The 26814-nt window shown below is 37.7% G+C and overlaps 1 protein-coding gene and 1 long non-coding RNA gene across 2 annotated transcripts; one reads left to right on the top strand and one right to left on the bottom strand.

Annotated features, from left to right (window-relative positions):
- The first annotated feature begins 17 nt into the window (after positions 1–17).
- LOC5579151 (F-box/LRR-repeat protein 13) lies at positions 18–26589 on the top strand. The gene is made up of 2 exons (XM_001664197.2): positions 18–1020; positions 25355–26589. Exons 1-2 carry the CDS (start codon positions 196–198, stop codon positions 26210–26212), a joined length of 1683 nt encoding a protein of 560 aa, XP_001664247.2. The 5' UTR covers positions 18–195; the 3' UTR covers positions 26213–26589.
- On the bottom strand, positions 11369–11636 carry LOC110676163. Its single transcript, XR_002500123.1, has 2 exons — positions 11552–11636; positions 11369–11491 (listed from the first exon to the last, which is right to left on the bottom strand). It is a non-coding gene; the product is annotated as an uncharacterized LOC110676163 (long non-coding RNA).
- Positions 26590–26814: the final 225 nt, after the last annotated feature.

The following is a 26814-nucleotide window of genomic DNA, read 5'->3' as shown; positions in this document are numbered from 1 at the left end:
TTCAAGTTAGCGTGCGTGAAAGTTATATCCCGTGATTTTCGGCTTTGTTTAGTTGCGTCGTGTCATTTTTATCAATAATTACAGTAGTATATTTTCGCTCCGCGATAACAGTATTCGGATTGCGAAAAGTAATATCGTTTTACATAGTTCAAAGGGGTTTTCGATTGCCTGTGGAGACATTGTGTACATTCTGCTATGGAACCGCCCAACAATATGCATCCCCTGCCTCGACTGCCCACGGAAATTTTGGTGACAATCTTCCAGCACCTGCCGATGTCCGATTTGGCCCAGGTGCGGCTCACTTGTCACCACTGGTACGATACGGTTTGCTACACTTCCTCCCTGATGGATCGATTTGTGCTATCGTTCAAAAGCTGCCGTCTGTACGAAGGATGCGAGCAGAGTCGAGTTCTGGCCAAGTCCAAGAGTAGCTACGGAAAGGCCACCCTCAAAGCCGTGGCCATCGAGGAAAGCAGCAGTTTGTGGCGTTCGCTGGGCGGCAATTTGCAGGATCTCACCCTGAATGATTGTTCGCTGTCGGGAGATACTTTGGTCCGGATGCTCAAGTTCACTCCCAATTTGCGGTACTTGGCCCTGAAAACGACTAAGTTCGAGGACTTCCACATTCAGGACGTGATCGTCGATTTCAAACTGGACAAGCTGGAAACGCTAACGTTGCGTTCGATTTTCGTGTACGACGAATGCTTTGACGCGTTCAAAAGGATTTGTCCCCGGTTGAAGGTCCTCAAGCTCAACTATTCGTCGTTCGAGGGGTCCGGCGAAAAGCTGGTCCAGTTTGTCCAAGCGGTGCGCAGCACTCTGGAGGGAATCAACCTGAGCTATACCAAAGTGAGTGCCACGCTGCTGCAGAGGATATCCACGATCGAGAGGCTACGGCTCAAGAAGATATCTCTGAAATCCAGCTACGATTTGAAGCAACGGGACATCATTCAGCTCAGCCGGGTTCAGCCGTCGATCGTGCATCTGAACATTGACAACCTGTTTCCCGCGGATGATCAGGTAAGTTGCTAATTATGTATAAGACACAGACGTAGAGTAATTTTGAAGATAATTCTAGAGAAACATTTCGAGGATTTATCGAGGAGTCATTAAAAAATATGATACAGTCAAATCTTCTATTGAAGAGAATATCGAGTTATGCAGTGCTGGGAGTAGGTGTCTTTTTAGAGACTTGATCTCTATATTAATGCAGGTCTCAAAAATGTATGTTATTTTTCAAAACCAAAACGGTTTCTAGTCATTTATCGTTTACAGCAATTTCTGACGCATAATTCTAGAGGCTTCAGAGAATTTTACGCGATTATTCTCTACTAATTTTTATTTATATTATATAATACCAATTTGGAAAAATAGCTTCAGGATTTGTTCTAGCAATTTCTCCAGAGATTCCTTTTAGAATGAATTAGAAACATCATTATGTTTTGTAACACCCGGATTTTTTTTTGTTAATACGTGTCTAATGAAAAGTATTGTATTTCTGTATTTTTCAATTATTTTATGGAATTGTCCAGTTCTAGAATAAAAGTCACTGATACACGCAAAAAAATTGTGCAGTAAAAACTACCATTTTAGGGGGTTAACTTAAGCGCTCGCACCGGCAATTTTCAGCAGACCAGAAATGCGCTTGATTTTACCATGTCTGTTGTCGAAATCAGATTGTTGTAAATTATTTCTGTCAAGTGTACCAGTAATGTGGTGGGATGTACCGTAAACATAGTAAATTGGTCTGAAATTCCATGGTAGTTTCAAGAATGGGCGTAGTCAGCTACAATAGTATTTTTTACCACAGATTTTTTTCCCGTGTACGATTATTGTTTTTACACGGCCTTTGTATACAAATTGTATACTTGAATCTTATAAAACATCATTGAAGATACTTTAGCCATCAAAAGTGTGTGGAGCGTCTGTAACAATTAACATGACAGGTCTATAAATCAATAGCATATCCCTCTCCTACGGAAGTCCTCTTCGAAATGGACCATTTGGAAGTCTGGCCATCATTTGGCTCCATAATTATGATGTAATGACATCCAAATAATATTCTTGAATTGAATAAATTGATAAATTGAAAAAAGGGGTTCCGTTTTTGGAAACTGAAAATTTCGATTTTGTTGCCAAAAACAGAATTCCACTGTAGCTGCCATTTGCCAATTTCCATTCGAAATCACCTTCAGTTGACTTTAAAAAGGTGTTGCGACGCGTTTTTGGACCAGCCTAAGAAATGAACCGGTCTAGTCGCGAGCATAACCGCAACATGACAGTTCGCATAGTAGTAGTGGTAGGTGAAGGAGAGATGGCGAACAAACCGGTCGATGAGAGAGCGAAGAGAATAGGCAAAGTAAATAAAAAACATATGAGATTGGTAAATAAGGGATCTTTCGCCATACGCGTCCAATCGCAAAACGCAACATACTAGTCCAGTTGTTAATTACACCTATCGTTTGTCTGGTGAGTTGCACGCTTACTGTCAATGATGATGTCACGCTACACGATAAGTGTTCATCTGCAACAACCAGACAGCTCACCAATCCACCGCGAGGTGGATCGTGCTGAGTTGTTGAGTTGAAGGAGAGCGAAAGAAGGAAGGCACAAAAGTCTGTTTGACAGCTCTGCAGAAAGCGCGTGCGCACGGACAGAGCGCGTGCGCACGGACAGAGCGCGTGCGCACGGAAAGAGCGCCAGTTCGGCTCGATTTGCAATGATCGGTTATTATTTTTATTTTTTCGCTATTGGAATTCTATGGTTTGGTTGATCGATGTTAAAGTTTGTTTTAAAAGCAGCTCCACTTATTTTAAAACATATTGCCGTGTACAATAGTAGACAACACAACTAATTTAATTAAAATAATTTGAAATTATAATTAGTACATATACAAAAGGGGAAGAACGTTTAGGCTGGTTGTGCATTACGATAAAATCTCTTAACATAAGCAATGCTTGTTGTTGGTTCTTGTGGAAGGATCAACATGTTCGGCTTAACGAATCTTATTTTAAATATCGAATAACACCACATGCAATTGAACAAAAAGGATGTGATTACAATAGACTTTTGATATTTTCAATTCTGAACCACCGCAAAAAAAATATTGGGAATCAAAATTCTCCTGAGAGGGATGATGTGGGGGAGGCTCATTCTAAATAATATTGTCGTTCAATTATGGGGATAAATTAAAATTGTTATTGTTCTATACATATTTATTTATTATAATTTCCTGTAAATATTGATACAGCACAATTCAAGTATTTAAATATCAAATAGCAAACATAGATATGGTCGGTGTTCAGACAGACTGAACCAAGTGTTTTTTTCAATCGAGTAAGAAAAATGTACCCCAAACATGTGAAACATCAAAATATTATAGATATTTACTGTAATAATGGAACTTATCTATTTGATGATACATTTGTATCAAAATAACATGGAAGATTTAAAATAGATGGAGTTCTTTACGTATCCTTAGAGCTCCAAAATTCATCTAGTCTGGTCTGTCTAAACACCGACCACATGATTCTCAAAAACTCATGAGAATGGTATTTTACTCTTTGAACTGTTATTTAATTTGGATGTGTTTAAAAGATTTATAAATTTAATTTATTATTGATGTTACGAGCTATGTCTGTAGTTAAACTTAATGCTACACAAGAAATATATTTGAATCAAAGTATTTTTATATATAAATCATATGAAAAAAAAAAAAATGTTCCAGAAAGTACTCTAGAATTCTTTGGGAGCGTCTCCCGGGATTCTTCCTTAAATCATTCATGAATCCTTCAAATCCTCTCTGGGATTGTTCTGCTGAAAATCTTGAGATTATTTCTGAATTTTCTTCCAGATATCGCTATGGGATTCATCCAAAAAAAACGTTACCATTCCGGTATTACTTCTGAGATTCTTTCGGATATCCCATTGCGATTATTCTGGACATCTTTTTGGATTTTTTTGCAGAACTCTGTATGTGATTTTGCGTGTATCTCCTTAAGGATTACTTTTGAAATCCAGGAAATTAAATTCTTTGAAATTCTTGAAAATTGTTTTCGAAATACTATGTAAGATTTTACCATAAATCCTGATGCAATCCATTTGGATATTTAAAGAGGATTTTATAAAAAAATGTACGACTCTACTAGAAATTCTTCGAGAATTCCTCCGAAAATAACTCTTGATTTTTATCCGGAAATACTTCTGGTATTCTTATGAGAATGCCTCTGGTATTCTTCCAAAAATGACTTGAGATGCTTTCGGAAATCTTTCTGAAATTCTTCAAGAAATAAAACTGAGATTTTTACGCCAATATCTTTGAAATACTCCTGGGACTCTTACAAAAATGCTGTGGGAGTTTTTTTTTCGGATATCTTTCTATTCTAAATTTTTCAATAAATTTTGCTGGGATTGTGCTGTAAAACCTGCTAAGATTCATCCAAAAATACGACTGTCATTCTTCCGGATATCATTCAAGAATTCCACCGGAAGTTTTCGTGAGATTCAACCGTAAATCGTTCTGGTATTTTTCAGAAATTCCATTGAGATTCTTAAAAATATCCTTCTGAAAAATTTTCTGAGAATTGTTTTGGGATTATAGAAGGATTTCCAGAAGAATTCCAAGGCGATTCACAGAAACATCACTTCTGTATGAAGGATTATCGTTAATATCTGAAATAATCCCATGAGAATTCTAAATCCAAATTACAGTGATATTCAAAAGAATCCCAGAAGTTATTTCGCCAGAATCCCTGAAAGATTTAAAGGATATTCACAGACATCCAGAAGATTTCATGAATATTTTCCAGAATAATTCCGATGTCCAGATGAACTGCAGAAAGATTCATGGAATAATTTCAAACGGGATTTTCGGAATCATTTGAAAGTAACTTTTAGAAGATCCTCAGAAAAAGAAATCAGTAATCAAAGTAATCAAAAAAATCTCTTTATTTCAAGCAATGCTCGTTGGTTCATGTCGAAGGATCAACATGTTCGGCTTAACGAATCTTATTTTAAATATTGAATGACACCACATACAATTAAACTAGTATGTGATTACAATTCTGAATCACCGCAAAAAAAATATTTAGAATCACAATCCTTCTGAGAGGGATGATGTGGTGGATGCACATTCTAATTAAAATTGTCGTTCAATTATGGCGATAAATTAAAATTGTTATTGTTCCATAAATACTTGTTTATTATAATTACTAGTAAATATTGATACAGCATATAAAAAGACATTGGTCCAGAAATTACTCCAGAATTCTATGGAATTTCCCTCCTGGGATTCTTCCTTAAATCACTTATGAATCCTTCAAAACCTCTCTGGGATTGTTCTGGAAATCTAAAGATTATTTCTGATTTTTCTCTAAGTTCTTCTGGAAATCACAGAATACTTACAGATATCGCTTTTGAACTCATCTAAAAAACATCGTTAGCATTCCGGTACTATATCTGAGATTCTTTCGGATATCCTTTGTGATTCTTCTGGACATCTTATTGGAATATTTGCATAAATCTGTATGTGAGTTTGCGTTTATCTCCTGAGGGATTACTTTTGAAATCCTGGAAATCAAATTCGAATCGAAATTCTCGAAGATTCCTTCGGAAATTCAATGCAAGATTCTAACAAAAATCCTGATGCAATTCTTCTGGATATTTTTAGAGGATTTCATCATCGCTTCTTAAAATTGACGCTCACCATAAGCCAATCATTTTATCGTTGGACGCCCGTTCTCGTCACGCAAGACTGCAATCATCTCCTGAGCTCAGTGCTGACTATGACTTCTCCCGTTGTGACTACCATGCTATTAACAACTTGATAGCTTCTCAGGATTGGATTCAGCTTCTTGACCAAGACTCTGTTGATAACTCAGTGGCTACTTTCTACCACGTTATTAATCGAATCATCAGCGAAACTGTTCCCGTCAAAGCTAAGCGGTCTACGAAATCGTTCAGGCAACCTTGGTGGACACCGCAGCTTCGTAACCTCCGCAACCGTTTACGAAAAGCCAGAAAAAGATTCTATCGTAACAGAAATCCCACAACGATCAGTAATCTTAAGACAGCGGAGGATGATTATTTGCGCCTACAACATAATCGTTTCCGGGAATACGTCAACAGCCTCCAATCGAATTTTAAGCAAGATCCATCATCCTTTTGGACGTACATAAATAGGCGAAAAAGTTCAGCCACAATCCCTGCCGAAGTTTCTTATCGCACGCGTAGTGCCGGCTCACCCGAAGAAAACGCAAATCTCTTTGCAGAGTTCTTTCGTTCAGTATACGTTGAAAATCCACCTCCAATATCTCAGGACTACGTAAACAGCCTTCCATCGTACAACATACAGCTCCATCGAGTCACGTTTGACGGTGATAGTATACGTGCAGCACTCAGCAAAGTAGATGCTTCAAAAGGTCCCGGACCCGACCTTATTCCGCCAAGCTTCATCAAACAATGCGCTCAATCGCTTGCGACGCCGATTGCATCGATTTTCAACCGTTCGTTGATCGAGGGAGTCTTCCCCGAAGCGTGGAAGCTCGCGTCTATCACTCCTATACATAAATCGGGGAGTGTACATGACGTGGAAAACTACCGACCAATATCTATTCTCTGCTGCTTGGCGAAGGTCTTCGAAACTTTGCTACACGATGCTTTGTATCCAGTTGTGCAGCCCGCCATATCTGAGTTTCAGCACGGATTCGTCAAAAAGCGATCTACGACGTCGAATCTGATGACGTTCACTCATGCTGTGTTCGACAAACTCGAGAAACGTAGCCAAGTTGATGCCATATATGTGGATTTCTCAAAAGCTTTCGACAAGGTACCTCACAATTTAGCCATCGCAAAACTGAACCGCCTTGGACCGCCTTCTTGGACCATCCAGTGGCTGAAATCTTATTTATCCTCCCGTAAAGCTTTTGTGAAAGTACAAGGAGCGAGATCTGATATATTTGGTATATCCTCCGGAGTTCCACAAGGAAGTCACCTAGGTCCACTTATTTTCGTGCTCTTCATAAACGATTTGTGTGATCAGCTGGACTGTGGCAAACTACTGTATGCAGATGATTTGAAGCTATTTCGTACGATCAAAACATTGCTGGACTGTTGCGCGCTACAAGCTGATGTCGATAGAGTTTCCAATTGGTGTGATCTTAACGGTATGCAGATGAATGCTAACAAATGCAAAGTCATATCGTTCAGCCGTCGTCAGTCCACCACAGTTTTTGACTATTCTTTGAATAGCTCATCGCTGGAGAGAGTATCGTCCATCAAGGATCTTGGAGTGATCCTTGATTCCAAACTCCGATTCCATGAACATATCGCCACGATGACAGCCAAAGCCAATGCAATGCTTGGCTTTCTACGCCGCAATACACAGCTTTTCGACGATGCTTATGCACTTAAGTCACTTTATTGCGCCTTAGTTCGCAGTGTGCTTGAATACGGAGTGCAGATTTGGGCTCCGTATCATGCTGTTCATGTCGAAAATATCGAAAGAGTCCAAAAGCGTTTCATAAGGTACGCTCTTCGAGGTCTGCCATGGAATGATCCAGCTCACCTGCCTCCATATGAGCATCGCTGCGCGCTGATAGGTGTGCAGTCTTTGGCTAACCGTCGAACTCTGCTGCAGAGATTATTTGTCTTCGACGTTATCACCGGCAACATTGATTGCAGCAGTCTGCTGGCAAATGTGCAGTTTCACGCGCCAGCTCGTCAGCTCCGGAATCGACAATTGCTTTGGATACCTTCCCATCGCTCGCTCTATGGGTATAATAATCCGCTCGATTCATGTTGTAGATTGTTTAATGACGTTTGTGATGTTTTTGATTTTAATATTAGTAAATTTGTGTTTAAGAATAGAATTAAGTAAACCTAAGCTCAGTCTGTGCGGCATAATGTCGAAGATGTTGTAAATAAATAAATAGATTTCGCCAAAAAATGTACTACGACTCTACTACAAATTCGTCGAGAATTCCTCCGAAAATAACTCTGGCCGTTTTCCGGAAATACTTCTGGGATTATTATGAGAATACCTCTGGTATTCTTCCGGAAATCACCTGAGATGCTTTCGGAATCCCTTTAGAATACTTTCGAGGATGCTTCCGAAAATCTTTCTGAAATTATTCTAGAAATGCCACTGAGATTTTTACGTCCATATTCTTGAAATTTGTCTGGGACTCTTCCAAAAATCCTGTAGGAAATCTTCCAGATATCTTTCTAGCATTCTTTCGCGAAACCTTCTGGGATACTTTCGAAAATCTTTCTGAGGATCCTTCAAATCCTTCTGTTAAGGATTCTTGCAGAAATTCTTCCCGAATTACCTCTAGACTCTGGGAGTTTCCTGAATTTTTCAAGAAAACTGTTATTATTTCGACTATCTCTCTAGGATTCTTTCGGAAATTCTTCTACAATACCCTCAGATTTCTTTTTGTTATCCTGCTGGAGGACTTCAAAACATCTTTCAAAGATTCTTCCAGAAATTTTACTGGAATTTTTCAAGAAATTCTGCTGGGATTCTTCCGTAAAACCTGCCGAAATTCATCCGGAAATACGACTGGAATTCTGCTTGAATGATAAGCATTCAAGAATTCCACCGGAAGTTTTTGTGGGATTCAACCGTAAATTGTCCTGGTATTTTGTTTAAATACATTGAGATTCTTAGGGAAAAATATACAGGATTCTTAAAAATATCCTTCTGAAAATTCTTCTGGAAATTGCTTTGGAATTAAAGGAGGATTTCCGGAAGAATCCCAGGTCGATTTACAGAAGAACCACAGAGAAATCACTAAAATATTATCAGGGAGATTTCTAAAGGAATTATTTTAAAGATTCTCGTAAATTCCTGAAACAATCTCAGGAGAATTTCGAATGGATTTTGAATGTTTTTTTACAGTGATATCCAAAAGAATCCCAGAAGTTATTTCGCAAGAACCCCTGAAGATTCAATGAAAAGTCACAGACATCCAGAAGATTTCATGAATATTTTCCAGAATAATTACGATGTCCAGAAGAGCTCCAGAAAGATTTACGGAATAATTTCAAATGGAATTTCCAGAACCATTTAAAAGTCACTTTCAAAAGATGCTCAGAAGAAGAGATCAGTAATCAAAGAATCTCATAGGTATTTTTTTTAAAATCCCAGTGACTGTCCGGTAGTTTTCTTGGAGGATTTCCATTTGAAGTCAAGATGGATTTTCAGAAAATTCTAACAAGGATTTAAGAAAATTTTCAAGGAAAATCAATGATAAATCACGAAAAAAATCAAAAACACTTCCTTATGAATTTCCAGAAGAATCACAGAGTTTTTTTTTCTCAAAAAATCTTAGAAAAAAATTCTAAAGAATCACGAAGAAATTTTCGGAATAATTCTGGATGTACAAAATTATCTCAGGCAGAAACAATAAAATCAATAGCAATAAATCTGTAAGAATATAAGAAGGATTTCTGTAAGAATATAAGGAGGATTTACAAACAATTACAGAGGAATTTTCGGATGATTTCCATAAATATTAATTTAAAAAAATTCCCGTCATCTGGAAGATTCTTAGCAGGATTTTCGGAAGTATTCCACAGGGATTTCTGGGAGAATTCCATTGGGATTTACAAAAGAATTCCAGAGGAATTTCCGAAAGAATCCCAAGAATTTGCACGGAAGAAAGTGAAGTGAAATAATAGATTTTTTTGATTATAGTCTCAGGCGTCTTTCCGAGAGTATTCTAGAATAATAGGTATAATCTAAGACATTTTTCGGAAAGAATCTCAAAGGGATTTTGAAGAACTTTCAAAGAGTTTCACAGAAGAAATACTGAAGAATTACGAGGAAAATATCAGAATTTAAATAATAATTTCGATTGGATTTCCAGAAGAAATCCCGAGAAATTTTGTGAGAATCCCCGAACCCAGAATTTAAAATAGATTCCATTACACTGGAAAGCAATCATTTAATCATTTTCGGCAGAATTCCAGAATTTTACAGCAGAATCCTGAAAGGATTTTCATAATAACCCAAGATGGGTTTCTGGGATAGTCCAATAGGAAGTCCCAAGGAGGTTATTGGAAAAATCAGAGCGATCAAAGAAATAACTACATATAATAATTTCAGAAGGGTTTCTGAAAGAATCTCAGTGAATTTTCAAGATGTCCGCTAGCAACACAACTAATATATACTAATATTTACAACTCAATACTTAAGTATAAATTGCGTTAAGGTGATTATAGAATAAAGTCACACCTCAAATTTTCAAAAGCACAAGACTTGAGAACCAAACAGCTCTCACCGTTGAAAATTTATCCCATTAGTCACCACCAGCAAGCAAGCAGATTGATTGGTTTTCAACGCAAACTGTTGTCAGATTCTCCAGTCTTGTGCCCTTGTTTGGCTTCGTTTTATAATCACCTTAAGCTGAGTGTACGCCATCCAGTTTGGGGGCGGATTGACGGTATCGAAGTGGATTAAAAACAATTATAGGAGAACGTGTGGAAAATACATATGAACTGCGCAGAATACATCAGACCGATTTAGCATTGCTGCGCACTTCTAAAAGCATTTTATTTTTATTAAAATGTTTGATAATAGTAGAACGACAATGATCATCAGTTGATTTTCCGCTACTGTTTTTTTTTTAAATCACAATTGTTATTTCTTTCCGTGCACGCGCTCGGGAAATGAATCTGGCCATGGTGCAACAACCGCGCTACATTGGATGAATCCTATGCGACAAAAATTGTCGGCGCTATCCGTCAAATTCGCTCACCAAAGCTATTTTGGTGACTTTAACATCACAGCTACTGTTAGCCATCTATACTTTGGTAGCGCAACTAGTCAGATGATGAGAGATTTGATTTTTCACGCATCCATCACATGCCGCTAAAGGGGAAAAATGTTTTATTTTCCTGAAATAAGACGGTTCACAGTGAAACAGTTGGGCGGAAAAGGTAGGAATATCCATTCTCTATGTTCTACATACGTTTGTTTTTTGTATTATTGCACTACTTTCATAAAAATTGAGATCCGGCTGGTAGGAGCACTAGTTTGAGGTTGGAAAATCAGGATATGTGAGGTTAGTTTCATTGGAACTTTCGCCTGAGCGATTTTTGCGCTTGAATAAAACACGCTTCGGGACATTCTCCGCTGCCCCTAAACATACCATTGGGTAGATAAATGAATTCTCTACCATTGAATCTCATTCAATTTCATACATAAGTGAAGTAAGCGGTGTAAATAAATATTTTGTTTCGAATGTTTTGAAACCATGAATGAGTTTGACATTGCTCTCGTCAACCATCATCATGACGACAGCAGCACACCCCACCGGACGAATTGTCGTATTGGGAGCGAATCGCAAATTAATAATTTGATTGATTCCAACGTAAATTTTATTGTGTTCGGAAAGTTTAATACGGAAATAAGTATAATTTGTGGTGAGAATAGTTGCGGAAAGCCCGAAAATTTGTTGGTTCAGTGTATAATTATCTGTAAGTAGTCCTGGAAGTAGAATATGTGCGATAAGTGAAATGAAGATTGAATTTAATTTGTGTTACTTACCATTTCCCTAGCGGCAGTATAATATCGGTTACCTGGTTTCCTGAAAATCAATTAGGTCCCAAATTAACGTTCCCGTTGACTGCGAAAAATAGAAAGTAGAAGTAGGATGAGAAATAGTGATTTCTGATTAGTAATTATAAACACCCAAATCATGAACAGCACCTGCAACATAAGTAGGGTAACGGCACCAGTATTCATCCGACCAAAAATTTGATTCTACTAAACTTGGAAGTTGTGAGAAGGAAACCACTTTTTTTGTAAGTAAATGAATTAGTTGTAAGAAAGTTATGGAAAATAATTAAAAATATATTGCAGTTGAGCGTTCCTGAAAACCAATCAGCTGCTTCGAATTTTTTGGTTTCATTTCGGGAACATTTATCATAAATGGACAATGCGGAATTCCGGAGATATTCCGGGTTGTACTGGGGTCACAAGGGTGCCAACTTTTGGAAATGTGATTATTTTTTATTTATTGCAGCTACATACAACATCGTAGATTTCATGTAAAACGTAAGATGATGATCGATTGTTCAAAACATACCATGCAACGTTTCAATCTTCGTGAATTCGAAAGGACATGTCAAGTCAATAAAGGAGAAATAAACTAAATACAAACACATTTGGCCACTCCAGAGCACCTGAAACAAGTTCCGCCAGGGCCTCTTTGTGGACATTTCCGGTTCATGTCCAAAACATACCTTGCGACGTCTCAATTTTCATGAATTCGGAGAACATGTCAGTAAAAGAAGAAGAAACTCGGTGCAAAGAGATGGGGCCATTCCAAAACTTCTGGCACAAGTTTCACGAAGGCCTGTTTGGGGAGATTTCTGTTTTATGTCCAAAACATTCCGTGCGATGTCTCAATCTTCATATGAATTCAAGGGAACTTATTATCAACTATCTCACAATTGGTCAAGGATTTCATCAGAACAATAGTCTAGCCCGAAATTCATCAAACATCTAATCTGGAATCCATCCGAGATTTAATCTATTATCCGCAAGGGTTTTTCCTTCAAATAATCCATGCATTTTTGTTTTCTTTTTTTATTTATCAGGCTTTAAACTTAATTAGCCAGTTTATTCGCATCAATTCAAATATTTTACAATTCTTTCCATACTTGACATGTCATTTCGAATTCACGAAGATTGAGACGTCGCACGGTATGATTTGGACATAAAACGGAACTGTCCCCAAAGGGGCCCTGGCGGAACCGACTACGGTGTTCCGGAACAGTCACTAATTCAAATAATGTTTAAATGATGACAATCGATCAATATCTTACGTTTTACATAAAAAACATTGGTTTTGTAACTGTAATAAATAAAAAAATAATCACATTTTCGAAATTTGGCGTCCTTGTGACCCCAGTAAAACCCGGAATATCTACGGAATGGTTCCGAATTGTCCAACTAGTACCTTTTTAAAATCAACTGAAGGTGGTTTCAAAAAAATCGAATGGAAATTGATGAAATGGCAGCTATTTGAAAATGCCATGTCGGAGGTCGGTAACGTAAAGGTGAAAACATTTCTTTAGAAATGGTTTTATCAATTATTGGCAGATTCCTTATTCTAAGATTGAATTCTTGTGCAATTCCAGGGCGGAATTCCTCGAGACTTTCTGGCAGAATTCTGAGGAATCCAGAAGACAAGAAAATAAGTTCTCTAATAGACTCTAAGACTCTAATAGAATGTCTTGAGGAATTTGTTTTGTTTGTTTTTTAAAAAGGTTTTAATTATCTTTTAATCATTCACCTCTAGAGAAAAGCTTTAGAAAAATCACTTAGCTTTATTGATCCGTTGTTTCTTCGCATGACGCTTTCTTGGTGAACTTCGTACACATTTTTATTCTTACTCCAAAGAGCAAAATTTAGAAGAATATAAAATAGATGAAATCTAGGAGTTTTGAGAAATTGCAGAATTCTCGTACGTATCGTTCCTGATTTCTGAAAGTCGATAAGGAATTCCTCAACAAATTTTCAAAGTAATGAAATCATTTCCTCAGTTAAATCTGCAATTCAAGAATGTTACCATAAGAGATACCGTTTTGATTCATATTACGGACACTTAAGGACTCAGGGAAATATAACCCAGCATAGAGCATACAAAACAAATCATTCTGTATGATTCCTTAGCGCTATCGAGCGTCGGAAGCCCTTTACTTTCGAACGGTGGGTGAAGAATACGCTTCCGCAACTTCAATAATTTTAAATAAATGAAAATGTGTGGCCTTTTCATGATTCTTATTCCGGACGCTTCCTCACTTTTGCCTCATATTCCGGACACTTTGAATCGAATTCCGGACAGCTCATGATAATCATTAATGGAACAGTCAAATCATCAATCGAAATCGTTAAACCACCAAAGAGACATCTAAGGTAGTTGGGCATTATAAATTTTCAAAGATATATATGGAAAAAGTTTACTAAAACGAGCCTTGAAATTGAGAACTTTTGAACAGCAAAAATTGAAACATTTCGCGTGAAATGTTTTCCATACAAAGTAGAGTGTCCGGAATTTGAAGCTGTCCGTAATATGAATCAAAACGGCATGTGCCAATGCTATTAAAATATACCGCCAAAAAACAAGAATGTTTGTAGTAAATCTTACAAAAACCACTTGTGAGGTATTTTGTCAAAAAAGCTCAGAAATTCTACGGTGAATCCTTGAAGTTTCCGACAGGAATTCAGTCAATTTTCCGAATTCAATTCAAGAAATTATCCAACAAATGTCTGTAGTTCTTCCAAAACTTTTTTTGTATGTGTTAGCCTATACATCTGATATAAATTGGATATGGATATGTAATGATTCGTAAAGTAATTTGTGAGGTATTCCTAGAATAGTTTTTAAACCAAAGATTTTATTTTATTTTATTTTATTTTATTTTATTTTATTTTATTTTATTGATGTACAAGGGGGTCAGGGGCCAAGTCTCCAGCATAAGTTTGAAAACTCACACCGTCCATAATACACCGGGGGGTTTTGGAGTTTGGGAAGTAGGCAACGCAACATCTTTGACCAGAAGGTTCTTTAAGTTTTGCTTCTACTCTTGACTTCCAATACACGTATGAATGATGCAAGGTCAAAAGAACATGAATCAGTTATACATATAGGGGTAGTGAAGTGTTTTGCCTAAGGATATGGGAAAGGAGGGATTTTGGGTGGTGTTTTGTAAATAGCTCTGTGGAACAAGTTTGTTATTAGTTTAAAATTTAGTTAATCTGATTCACCTTGCAATCAGTAATAAGAATATTTACAAAAACATGATACTTAACTTTTCTCGGCCAATACGCTGCCATGTCTTTCCTCTCCGATGAATTTTTCCTCGTTGTAATGGCGGGTTAGATATGAAAACAAGGATAAAGAGAGAAGAAAAGTTAGTGATTGTTACATGCTTTATTGCTGTATTGGCCACAATGAAATCATAGAAAATTCGCTCTTTGGATTCCCATGATAACAATCTCCATGCAGCTTACGAGAAACTCCATGGCAATGATCACTGTACGCCATATGCGGCATTCAGGACATCTCAACAATACAACAACTTTCAATGTAGGACAGTTCAGCGTTAATGCATGTGAGAAGTTCTTGGTGATATTCTCACAACGGTCATTCAGAATGGTTCGACGGATGTAGATAAAAGATCATTATGATAAAATTAACGCGACGACATGTTAGTGAACTCAGAACGATTATTGTATTTGTAATTGTTAATTTCGATAGTTAAACTTAGGGTCGGTTATTGTATATAACTTTTAATATAATCAGGAGTAAAGCACGAACGCGAAGTAATGACCTTCCATCCCATCTTCAAGTGCTCCCCACAAGCACAACACTTCATTCTGGCACTTTAGAAAGTCCATGTTGTAACTTGTTCACACAAGAAATCTGCCTCGACCGAGTTGGCAGAACGCGCCCATACCCCTTTCTGAACCAAAGGACAGGGAATAGTTTTTAAACCAAAGATTTTTAGATGTTATAAAGAAGAAACTCGGGATTCACATTCAGAAAAATATGGAGTTATTCATAGAACCTGAAAAAATACCTGATGAAATTTCTGGAGATTTTTTTTTTCGCGGAAGAGTTTTGAAAGAACAGTATTCCGCTAGAAATTTCATAACAATTTCTTAAGTGGACATTTCCGAATTTTTAATATTTGATTTTTAAAAGAGTTTCAGTTAACAGCCAGACCTCGCCCGCGTCGTACGTACTTATTGCCTCTTGCTTTCGTTCGCAGTTCGTGGAAAATGGCCGGTGCGCGGAAAAACACTTTGGTGATCGATTTCAGTGTTCTCCCAGTTCGCCCAGATGTGGCAAAAGTGCAGCAGTTCTTGGAGCATGAAATAAGGCTCCAATATACGGACATTAGGAGCATACAGTTGCACCACTCTCGTAACTGTGTGCTCATAGAGATGAAATCGAAGGAGATCGTCGCACGCTACCAATCTGACCATAATTGGAAGAGGTCAATGCTGTGTAATAACACAAAATTTAGGATTCCGGTCTATGCGGATTGTGACGCAGTGACGGTCCGGGTTCACGACCTCCCACCGTCTATGAGTCACGCAACCGTCGCCGACCACATGCTTAAGTATGGAGAGGTTATCTCCATTAGGAATGAGAAGTGGAAGCACTACTTTCCGGGCATTTCTAACGGAATGCGAGTCCTTAGAATGAATCTTTTGAGGCAAATCCCATCGTTTATTACTATTGAAAACGAGATCACTATGATTTCGTACATCGACCAGCCTAAATCATGCCAACGATGTACCGGACCGTATCATCCTGGCACAAAATGTCCAGATTCAACTGTCGCACCTGCTGAAAAATCGTCTCAAATATCAGCAGCATCAAAATCATCCGACGAGTTGTTTGATCAAGATGACTTCCCACCGATAAACAACGATCGGCAAAAATCTCCATCTCCCGTTCGTGAAGAAGCAGAGCAACAGAACAACGACGACGACGACGACTGGACTGATGATGACAATGCATCGAACTCTTCCACTGAGCACAATGGGGCTACAAACAAGCGACGGCGATCGAGGCGGGTTAACCAAAAGAGTGGAATAAAAAAGACTTGCTCTGATCAGTGTTCCCCAAACACGGATCGCACGGAAATCGATGTATCAAGAAATGGTACAAAATGTTTATCGAAAAATAAAATTGTAGAGGGGGGAAATTGTTCTATGAATAATAGAAAATTAATATCGGCTCTGTAAAGCTTGTTACGGCATGTGAGCCTTAAAGTAAACGATTTGGTAAAAAAAAAAAAAGAGTTTCGAAAACATGCAGAGACCAACATCAAATTGATTTTTAATGAAATCTTAAGATACACTTAAAGAATTTTCTGCAAAAAAACGCAAATAAATCTGTGGAGAACTTTTCTCAGACATCGCTAAGAACATTTTCCAAATTAAAATTGCTATGAAAATCTTGTGGAATATTAGGAGTAACACCTGGAAGGATCATTTGCCTTTTTGCAGAATAATTTTTGCTATGAATTTTTCAAGAGTGATATTTTTAAAAAGCTACAGAGCGCATTGAAGTGCTTCTTATTGCAAAATTTCAGACAATTCAGTCGAGAAAAAACCCATGCCAAAGTGAATAATGAAAGTGCCCCTCAGTCAGGGCTGTCCAACGTAAGGCCCGCGGCATCACTTTGAAAATGATTCTTATATTGGTACCGTTGACGCTACCCACTCGAAGTTCGAACTAATCAAAACTAATTTAAAGTGACCAGATATATTTTGCTCTAATCCGGGACAAATATTATAATACTTAGAATGTACCCCGAAATATCACTATCGCCAAAAAGTGGGTCTTCATTTATTGATATTTTGAGAAGGAATATATAAGATTTTTTTTAAAATAAGGTGTAACCTATGTGTAACCATTTCGTCTATTCTATTGGTGCCTTTTACCGGGGCGCATATGGATCACTTTTTTGTAACTTTTTGTAAGCTTATTATGAATTAAGCTATTGTCAGCTATTTAATTAGATATAATGTAACTTTTAAGAAACATATAACAAATTATAAATAACTTTGACAGAAACAAAAATTTAAAATGTGACTTTGAGGTGGAACTATTATCATATTGAAGCATATTTTAAGATATAAAATCAGTCCCATTCACTTAATGTGGGTCCCCTGAAACTAAAAAAATAACTCCCTCTTAGAACTATGAAATAAGGGTGTCTGGCCATTTGGTCGTTTGGCCGAACGCCGTTTGGCCTAACGCCATTTGGCCGAATGTCATTTGACCGCATGGGTCGTTTGGCCGAATGCCGTTTGGCCGAATCAAGAACAAAAAAAAATGATTTAATTTTTTCAACGCTGATGTGTAGGATTTATGATTACAGCCCTGATCTACCAGTTAACTTATCGATCTATATGATGTGGTGGGCCGCTATATAAGTGCTCTAAGAGAATACTGTGAAATTCAGCTTCAACATTCATTACAAATGTATGTTAACTGTAGTTCACTATTGTTTTCAACATCGGCCAAATGGCATTCGGCCAAATGACCCGGAACCGAAATAAGATCATTTAATTGCAAAAGTAAATTTTAGCATTTCGCATCATTCTTCCGGATGTAGGCAATTTTTTGTTTGAATGAGCAAAATTTTCGTAAATTGAAGATTTTTCTGTCAAAGAATATATTTTCAGGACTGATATTGTTAAGCATGTTGGTTAAACCACAGACAAACAGACGTAACAGCTTGAACAATTATTAATTCAAAACATAGTCTCGCAAACATTGACGCCCAATGCTAAAATCACTGAGTTTGGCAAACCGCGAACTAGGTGGCGGTAGTGCGCAAACGTCAAACTCGACCAAAACTGATGCGAGCGCCACGAATGGCTCATCGGCCCACTACCAAAAATTAGAATTGAGCTCTATTCTATTGTACGATGAAAGCAATTCAAGTGTTACGTCTGTTTGTCTGTGGTTAAACGTTAAATAACTGAATAGTTTCATGTGAAACTTATTGGTTAGTAAAACAGAACAGATGATCATCCTTTTGAAATGAAAAAAATCTATAAAATATTTGGACTATTCGTCTGCTTTAGGGTCTCATGACTTTTTTCGTTTCTTAAATTCCAATTCTAGAAACCTGAAATTCATTAAATTTTTGTTGAAATTCGGTGGAGATTTTCAAGAACTGAAATAATTGACTCACATTTCAAATTTTAGTACGAGTTAACATTTACTTTGGAAGCTTTATGTTTTGTATATCTGTCTCAATATTCATAAGAAATTGTCACATATTGTATGTTGTATTGTATATTATATAATAAATTATATCAAGCATTTGAAAGTGTATTTTGAAATTATAATACAAGTTGGCTGTCATACAGATGATAAAATGACAACAAGTGGTCAACTGATCAAATCCGGGACGTTTTCCGGGACGCTTCGTAATGCGGGACAGGATGCTTGAATCCGGGACGTCTGGTCACTTTAAACTAATTAGGTATTTTAGGTTTTGATTCAATTTCAAGAATTACAATAACTATCTCTTTCTGAACATTCTTCACAATTATTTAGACAAGCCTAAAAATGAACCTATCTTGAACAAAGTTTGTTGCGAATAGCTAAATTGGTCAAACACAGAGTGCTTCGTGAGGCCAGCAGGACAGTTCGGTTTTGGGTCGTCCGATCGATTTTGCTCACGATTTCGCGCGTTTTCGTCGCCGGAGAATTTTTTTCCCTGTTTTGAAGCGTCTTGCTGGGTAGTGCTTCGTGAGGCCCAAGCAGGACGGTTCGGTTTTGCGTCGTCCGATAGATTTTGCTCACGATTTCGCGCGTTTTCGTCGCCGGAGAATTTTTTTTTCCTGTTTTGGAGCGTCTTGCTGGGTAGTGCTTCGTAAGGCCCAAGCAGGACAGTTCGGTTTTGCGTCGTCCGATCGATTTTGCTCACGATTTCGCGCGTTTTCGTCGCCGGAGATTTTTTTTTCCTGTTTTGAAGCGTCTTGCTAGGTAGTGCTTCGTAAGGCCCAAGCAGGACAGTTCGGTTTTGCGTCGTCCGATAGATTTTGCTCACGATTTCGCGGGTTTTCGTCACCGGAGATTTTTTTTCCCTGTTTTGGAGCGTCTTGCTGGGTAGGTATTTGGGAAGGCCAAAGCAAGACGGTTTGTTTTCGGAACGCCAAGAAGTTTTGCTGTCAGTGTCAGTTTTGTGTTCAGTCGAGAATGGATTACCAACTGGTGAGTTCGTTTCATGCTAATGATAACACATTTTTTCTTCAAAGCGTAACTTTTATGTAATATTAAAACAAACTTTGTATGGTTCGTCACTATAAGTGTCGGCATTATGCTATTTTCTTATACAATTGCAATATACATATATTTTCCTCTTTTTGACATTATTAAAAATTATCTTTTGAACAGAGTTGCACAATATCAGTCATATCAGCTGATGGCTGATGGACTAAAACTGTCAATATCAGTTGCGAACTATCAATATCACTTTGATCTAACAACCAACAGCGGTGATGCGACATCGCACTCTAGATCACAATCACTGCAGAATGAGTGATCACGTGGTAATTACCCACATTATTGATGTTTTTCAGTGACCAACACACAGTTTCAATCCATCTGCAGCACTATCAAGAATATCGTACTGATAAGTTGCCATTTTATTTGCTTAATTTAAGGCTAAACTTGACCCATCAGTGATATCCATAGTCTATCGCCATCAATGCAAGGGTGATAGAACAGACAGCATGATGTTGATGTGATATGGAATGATCCGAATTGTATCGCAGTCGGCCTGTACAAATCAGCAAATTTCAAGCATTGATAGTGACAGCAAGCAACTCTGCTTTTGAATTGTTCGACATTGTGGATGTTGACGTATTTTTTAAAATTTCTACCATATCGAGACAAAATGCACAGTAACACTCATATGTCATTTTCAAACAAACTATGTATGGTTCGTCACTACAAGTGTCGGCATTATTCCTGTTTCATATAATTTAAAATATATACATGTAATTTTCAGTTTTCGTCATTAATAAAATCATCTTTTGAATTGTTCGACATTATAGATGTTGACGTATTTTTTAGAGCTTCTACCAAAAACTTCTCGAAACAAAAATACAAAACTAGCTTTAAATATAAGTCGTATATTTCCCCCTTGTCCATGGATCGCATCACCGACCAGAGGTGACTCCCAGATCTTTTCCTCCCTCACTAATAAACACCTTTCCCGTGGTGATTGTGGAGATGCAGAGGTATTCTCGGTCTCTAGAAGCAACAATCATTACACCCTAACATTCCTTCCCCATCCCAACTGACTGTAAGGACTTGACCGGCGCCGTTATTGATCAATAATATTAGATCTGCTAAAATTGCACTTCGAGAGTAAGCGGAAACTCCCATCCCTTATTCATTTGGATCGTAGTGCAATTCTTACCAGTTCAGATCAATCACGGAGTAGCAACCATTGACATGTACAGTCAGTCTATGCTATGCTAATAATTTTTGCTATGAATTTTTCAAGCAAATCTTGAATATCTCCCGAGAGATTTTCTGAAAGATTCTTTAAAGGTATCTGAAGAGAAACATCAGGAAGAACCTCAAAAGCAAAGAGAGTTCTCTGATGAACTCTATCAAACCAAAATTGTGAAAAGAATCTTTCCTAGATTATTTTGAAAATAATGTTGGTGAGACTCCTAGAATTGCTTGTACCTATTTCTTCAGCCAGTTCCAGAAAATCCTAAATCATTGAATAATAAATAACTGGACTATATTTTAAATTAACAATAGGATTTTTTTATGTAATACGTACGTGAAGGACCATCATGCAGAAATTTGTTGAATTAGAACTACTAATCCCAGGAATGATTTTCCGTCGAAATCATAGGATGAACTCAGTGAAAATTCATAAAGAAGTTCTCGGAGAAACCAATGAAAAAATTATGTCATTTTTTTTTTAATTTCTTGATGGTTTTTGCCAGGCATTCTCTTGGATCCCTCCAAAGTTTATCTCATGTCCTTTCTTGGGATTTTATTCAAAACTACCATAAAAGATTTCAACAAATAATTTCTGTAAAAATACCAGAAGTAATCACCTCCAAGTTTCCTTCTGGGCTGGACGATTTTCTGCATAAACTGATGGAATAATTATTGAAAAACAATCTTAATAGGAATTTTCAAAGGAATCCCTGTATATATTGGTACTTCTAAGAGTTTCTTTGGGAATTTCTCGTGATATTACGGCATGGATTACTTAAAGTCTTTTTTCATAATTTCCGCAAACAATTTCATCAGAACAATTGTCAGAAGTTTTCGTCAGGTATTGCTCAGGTGATTTTTGCAGGATAAGATCAAAAAACACTGGTAGATTCCTATTAATAACATTTTCGTTATGGATAGCTTTAAAAGTTAAACTAGGATTTTTTCCAAAGGCATCTCCAGAAATTCCTACAATAATTTGACATTTTTTTCCTGTGATTTTCATGGATTTTCCTAGAACATTCCTTTGATATTTTCGTTGTAGACTTCTTTGAAATTTTAACCAGTATTATTAGCGTAACATAAACTAGAATCAGCTAGAAATATATAAATCAGTTTAACCGCTTGCCACAGTGGTATCCTGACGGTCGAATACCGCACCCATCACTAACAAAACACTATCTATCTAACGGCTATCTAATTAACATGTCTTTCTCTCCCCGATGGACATAAGGACATTGCCGGCACCGTTATAAATTTATAAGTATTGAGGTTTCTATGATTGTACATTTTAGATGTGCAATGTCACTATCCTGATTGATCACGGAGTGTATGTTCTGTCAGTTAATCAACTGAACGGTTTGATCGAATGGCTTCCGGAAATTTCCCAAGGAATTCCTCAAAATATTTTTCCAGAAATTATTTCTGTCATTTATAATTTAGGTACTACTTTTAATCCACAGAACCCTTGGTGTTGCAAAGAGCCAAAGTTGAAGATTTCTATCCTGGACGATTGTCCGCTATCACCTTGACCTGCTGCTAGGTCAAATGTTGGTCGATTCATTTTATTTCTATGGTCTGCCTCTGCGAAGTCTAACGCTTGCTTGCCTTGAGCATCAAGGCTGATATGCGATCGACCCCTGGGGCTCTATATTTGATTTCATGCTTCGGAATGATAGCTGTGTCTATGCTCTGCACACGAGTAATGCAACGAACATTTGACGAATCATGCTGAGAAGTCAATGTCTTAGTTTTCGATGTAATCGAACTAGCGTTTCATCTTTGCCGCCCCCTCTACGTCGTAGATTGTCTCGGTTTTCTCACCTTCATCAGCTAGATAATAGGCCCACGCTGATTTATCAAGATAACGTGATTTTTGAAATCCAGGACAGATTATAATAAGGTACCGCGGGGTAAGTGGGTAAATGGGGTAAGTGAAAACAATTGATATATTTTACTGAATATGTGAACTAACGGTTTAAACTCATGCGTTAACCTTTTTTTTTTAGTTCGTTTATTTAAAGGCTCACACGCCGTACCCAGCTTTACAGAGCCGATTTCTGCTTTCTACTATGCGTAGAATGTTCAAAACCACTGTTACATTTATTTTCAAAAATAGCATTTTTTCCATCAGAAGATGTATTGATTTGCGCATGATCAGTGTTTGGGGAACACTGATCAGAACAAGTCTTTTTCGTTCCACTCTCTTTGTTGACCCGCCTCGATCGCCGTCGTTTGTTTGTCGTCCCATTGTGTTCTGTGGATGAGCTGGATGCTTTGTCATCGTCAGTCCACACGTCGTCGTTATTTTGATTCGTTTCTTCTGGCTCCTCTACGTTATCTGGAGAAGGAGATTGATGATCGATGTTTATCGGCGGGAAGTCGTCCTTAGTGAACAGCCCGACGGAAGATGTCGATTCTGTTGATTCTGGAAGTGTTTTGCCAGCAGGAGCGATGCTTGAATCTGGACATTTCTTGCCAGGATGAAGCGGTTGTGCGCATAGGCGGCAGGATTTAGGCTGGTTGAAATAAGACACCATTGTAATTTCATTTTCAATGGTAATGAATGAAGGTACGTGTCTAAGCAGATTCATCCTGAGAACTCGCACTCCATTGGATAGTCCCGGGAAATAATGCTTCCATTTCTCATTCCGAATGGAGATTACCTCTCCATATTTTAACATGTGGTCGGCGACGGTGGCGTGACTCATCGCCGGGGGAAGATCGTGGACACGAACCGTCACTGCCTCACAATCCACGTACACGGGAATCCGAAATTTTGTGTTTCCACAAATCATTGATCGCTTCCAATTGTGTTCTGCTTGGTAGCGCGCAACGATTTCATGCGACTTCATTTCGATGAGCACACAGTTGCGTGAGTGATGCAACTGTATGCTCCTAATATCCGCATATTGGAGTTTTAATTCACTCTCCAAAAATTGATGCACTCTAGCCACTTCGGGGCGAACAGGTAGCACACTAAAATCAACCACTAGGGGTTTTTCGCGCACCGGACATTTTCCAAAAACTGCGAAACAAAGCGAGAGGTAAAGAATGACGTCCGACGCGTGCGATGTCTGGCTATCAACTGATGCGTTAACCTTTGAGGCCATTCAGAACATTACGATAGGTAAGAGATTTCGAAGATTTTTCAGCCATTTTTGCATAATAGAGCGAAAAATTGTTAACCTGTCAACTCGTAACAAGTTGGCGGCGTACAATCTTATTTTAATATTTTCACTGGAAAAAAGTTGCGGAAAATAATTTCCTGTACCACTTTTTAGTTGTCCTCTGTGACAGTTTCAAACTGCAATAAAAAAAGTTTTAGAATTAATTCGACGTAGACCTAAAAATAACTAAATTTAAACACCGTCAATTTTCTTATCAGGTGGGGCAAGTGAAAAGTTTATCATTAGAGATTGAATTTGAGTTTTCAAACTTAAGTAGCCATAAGTAAACATGGTTCGCAATTATCATAGAAAAACATAACGTGCTGATAATTCAAGTAACACCATACCCAAGCGTTAAAAGCTATTAGAAATCATGGAAATTCTCTAAAAGATGTTGGCAAACATTACAATATCAATATGTCTACTTCGGGCAGCCAATTAAAAGGAAGACGTTGACTGAAAAGTTGCAATATTAGAGAACACACAAATCTCGTGGAATGTCTATGTAAGCTAGTTCAAAACATAAAAATGGGGTATAGGTCTATCCACATAAAAAAAATTCTAAATACGTTATTGAAGTATTCCGTTTGATTTCTCCCGAAGAGTTATCCGACGTCATATTCAACTTTCTCAAAAACAAATAACGAGCGGTGGAAATTCTACAGAGCAGAAATGCAATTGCTATCCTATAATGTAAGAACTAACATTGGAAATGTTGCAGTTATAATGTTGTCGAATCATTTCAACTAACATAACTGAACACAAGAAAATTCATGTGAAAAGAATAACATTTTCTTTGTTTACATGTTACTTATGTTATTGTTCATTGTGAAGCCTTAACAAATGTTAAAACTAATAGAAATCGTGAATATAACTGTTTGTTTTTGAAATTATTGTTCAAAACGGTAAACTTTTCACTTGCCCCACTTTTGGGGCAAGTGAAAAGTAAGGAGACATTTTTCAAAAACTTTTTCTGTATTTTTTTCTTCAATTTTTCATAAAAATTAATTTCAGCATGCTGATTCTATTTTGTGGGAGTCAAGCTAAAAAATATACACGACCTCATTTGTTTCAATTTAAAGTCTCTAGAATTTGAAGAATCTCAACTATGCGAATTCCATTACCCACTTGCCCCACGGTACCTTAACTGCTTTTTTATTTTTACAGATTCTCGGCGAAATAAGCAGAAACCTCCCGAACATGAAGCGGATCAAGCTGCACATATGCCGAGTGCATAATTTGTACCAATCATTTCTGCGGAACATGCAGCGATTAGAGTATCTCAAGATCACCGACGCTACACACGTGGCGGGCAACCTCGACCTTAGCAGCTATGAAAATGCCAACTTGGAAAAGCTCTACGTTTCGGCTGCCACTTTTTCACGGAACACATTGCCACGGTTTTTTGAAAAATCACCAAACATCCGCAGCCTGACGCTGTACCAGTGTTCGTACGAGAACATCCACGATTTGCAGCTTTCGTTTGCCCATTTGAAGTCCCTGGAATACCTGAATCTTCAGCGTACATTCGACATCGATGACAGTTTCTTCAGTAGGACCGTGTTCGACAGCGTTAATATGCCATTTGAGCGCATACGTTTCTTCGCCGTTACAAACCTCACGAAACTGTGCTACCTAAACCTGAGCCGATGTCGGGATCTGTCGGACGAAACACTGGTGGCCCTAAGCTTTCCACGACTCAAGAAGATCGACCTTCGAGGATTGAACATCACAGATTTCGGGATACGTGCGCTGGTTCGACAGTGTCCCAGGCTGGAGTATGTTCACGTGGACGCTTGCAAGCGAATCTGCGACAGTGCGGTTTTGATGCTATGCCGAGATTTGAAACGTCTGAAGCTACTTAATTTGGACGGTTGCCGATCGATTACCGACGCCTCGATAGACCATGTTATCAATCACTGCCGAACGCTGGTGTGGCTTAACATGATGAACTGTCCACTGCTGACCGATGCCGCCAAGCAACGGCTGGAAAGTATGCGGAGCATACGCTCCTTGTACGTCTAGTGAACATTGTGATTAGTGGCGATGGTGATGGAGGGCACTATTTATTGAAGACGCATCAATGTTAAGACAACCCGGAGACTTACGCGCTTTCAAAGAGAAGCAAAATAAGGCACAATAATCGATTCGTTCAGATTTAAATTATGATCATCCTTGTGATTTATAGAAGAAGATATTTACATAAAAACTCATAGGAGTGGTGTGTATTTACACGTAATTGCGGAGAAAGAGGAAGCTATCGTTTTTAGAATAATTCTGGCCATTAGTAGAAAATGTTTCAAAGTCAAAATTTAGAAATTTTGCTGAATGTAGTATTGTGGCGATCAAATGTAGTAGACTAATTATATTACATATCTGAATATATATTTTCTAAAACTAAACTAAAACATGGTTTTTATTATAAACAGGTCTCTTTTTTAGAGATTTGGTCACTATTTTAATGCAAGTCTTTATTTTGTATAGAAAGTCTATAAAGTATCTCTAAAGTTATTTGTTTTTCTTCCTTCCCTGTAGTAAATCTTTGTGTGAACTTTTGAGGCTTCAGAGAATCCTAAAGACTTTACCATAGTTTATTAGTTATTTTTTTAACAGAAATTCTTAAGTTT

The sequence above is a fragment of the Aedes aegypti genome, chromosome 2, assembly GCF_002204515.2.
Source record: "Aedes aegypti strain LVP_AGWG chromosome 2, AaegL5.0 Primary Assembly, whole genome shotgun sequence".
Classification (NCBI taxonomy): Eukaryota; Metazoa; Arthropoda; class Insecta; order Diptera; family Culicidae; genus Aedes; species Aedes aegypti.
The sequence above is the reverse complement of the archived record's forward strand: the minus strand, read 5'-3'. Positions and strand labels throughout refer to the sequence as shown.

What these genes read in the sequence shown, in the direction of transcription:
- LOC5579151 (XM_001664197.2), top strand. Translation starts at nt 196, where the DNA reads ATGGAACCGCCCAACAATATGCATCCCCTGCCTCGACTGCCCACGGAA. An exon ending in TGTTTCCCGCGGATGATCAG is followed by an intron (nt 1,021 to 25,354) that starts GTAAGTTGCTAA and finishes TTATTTTTACAG; the next exon opens with ATTCTCGGCGAAATAAGCAG.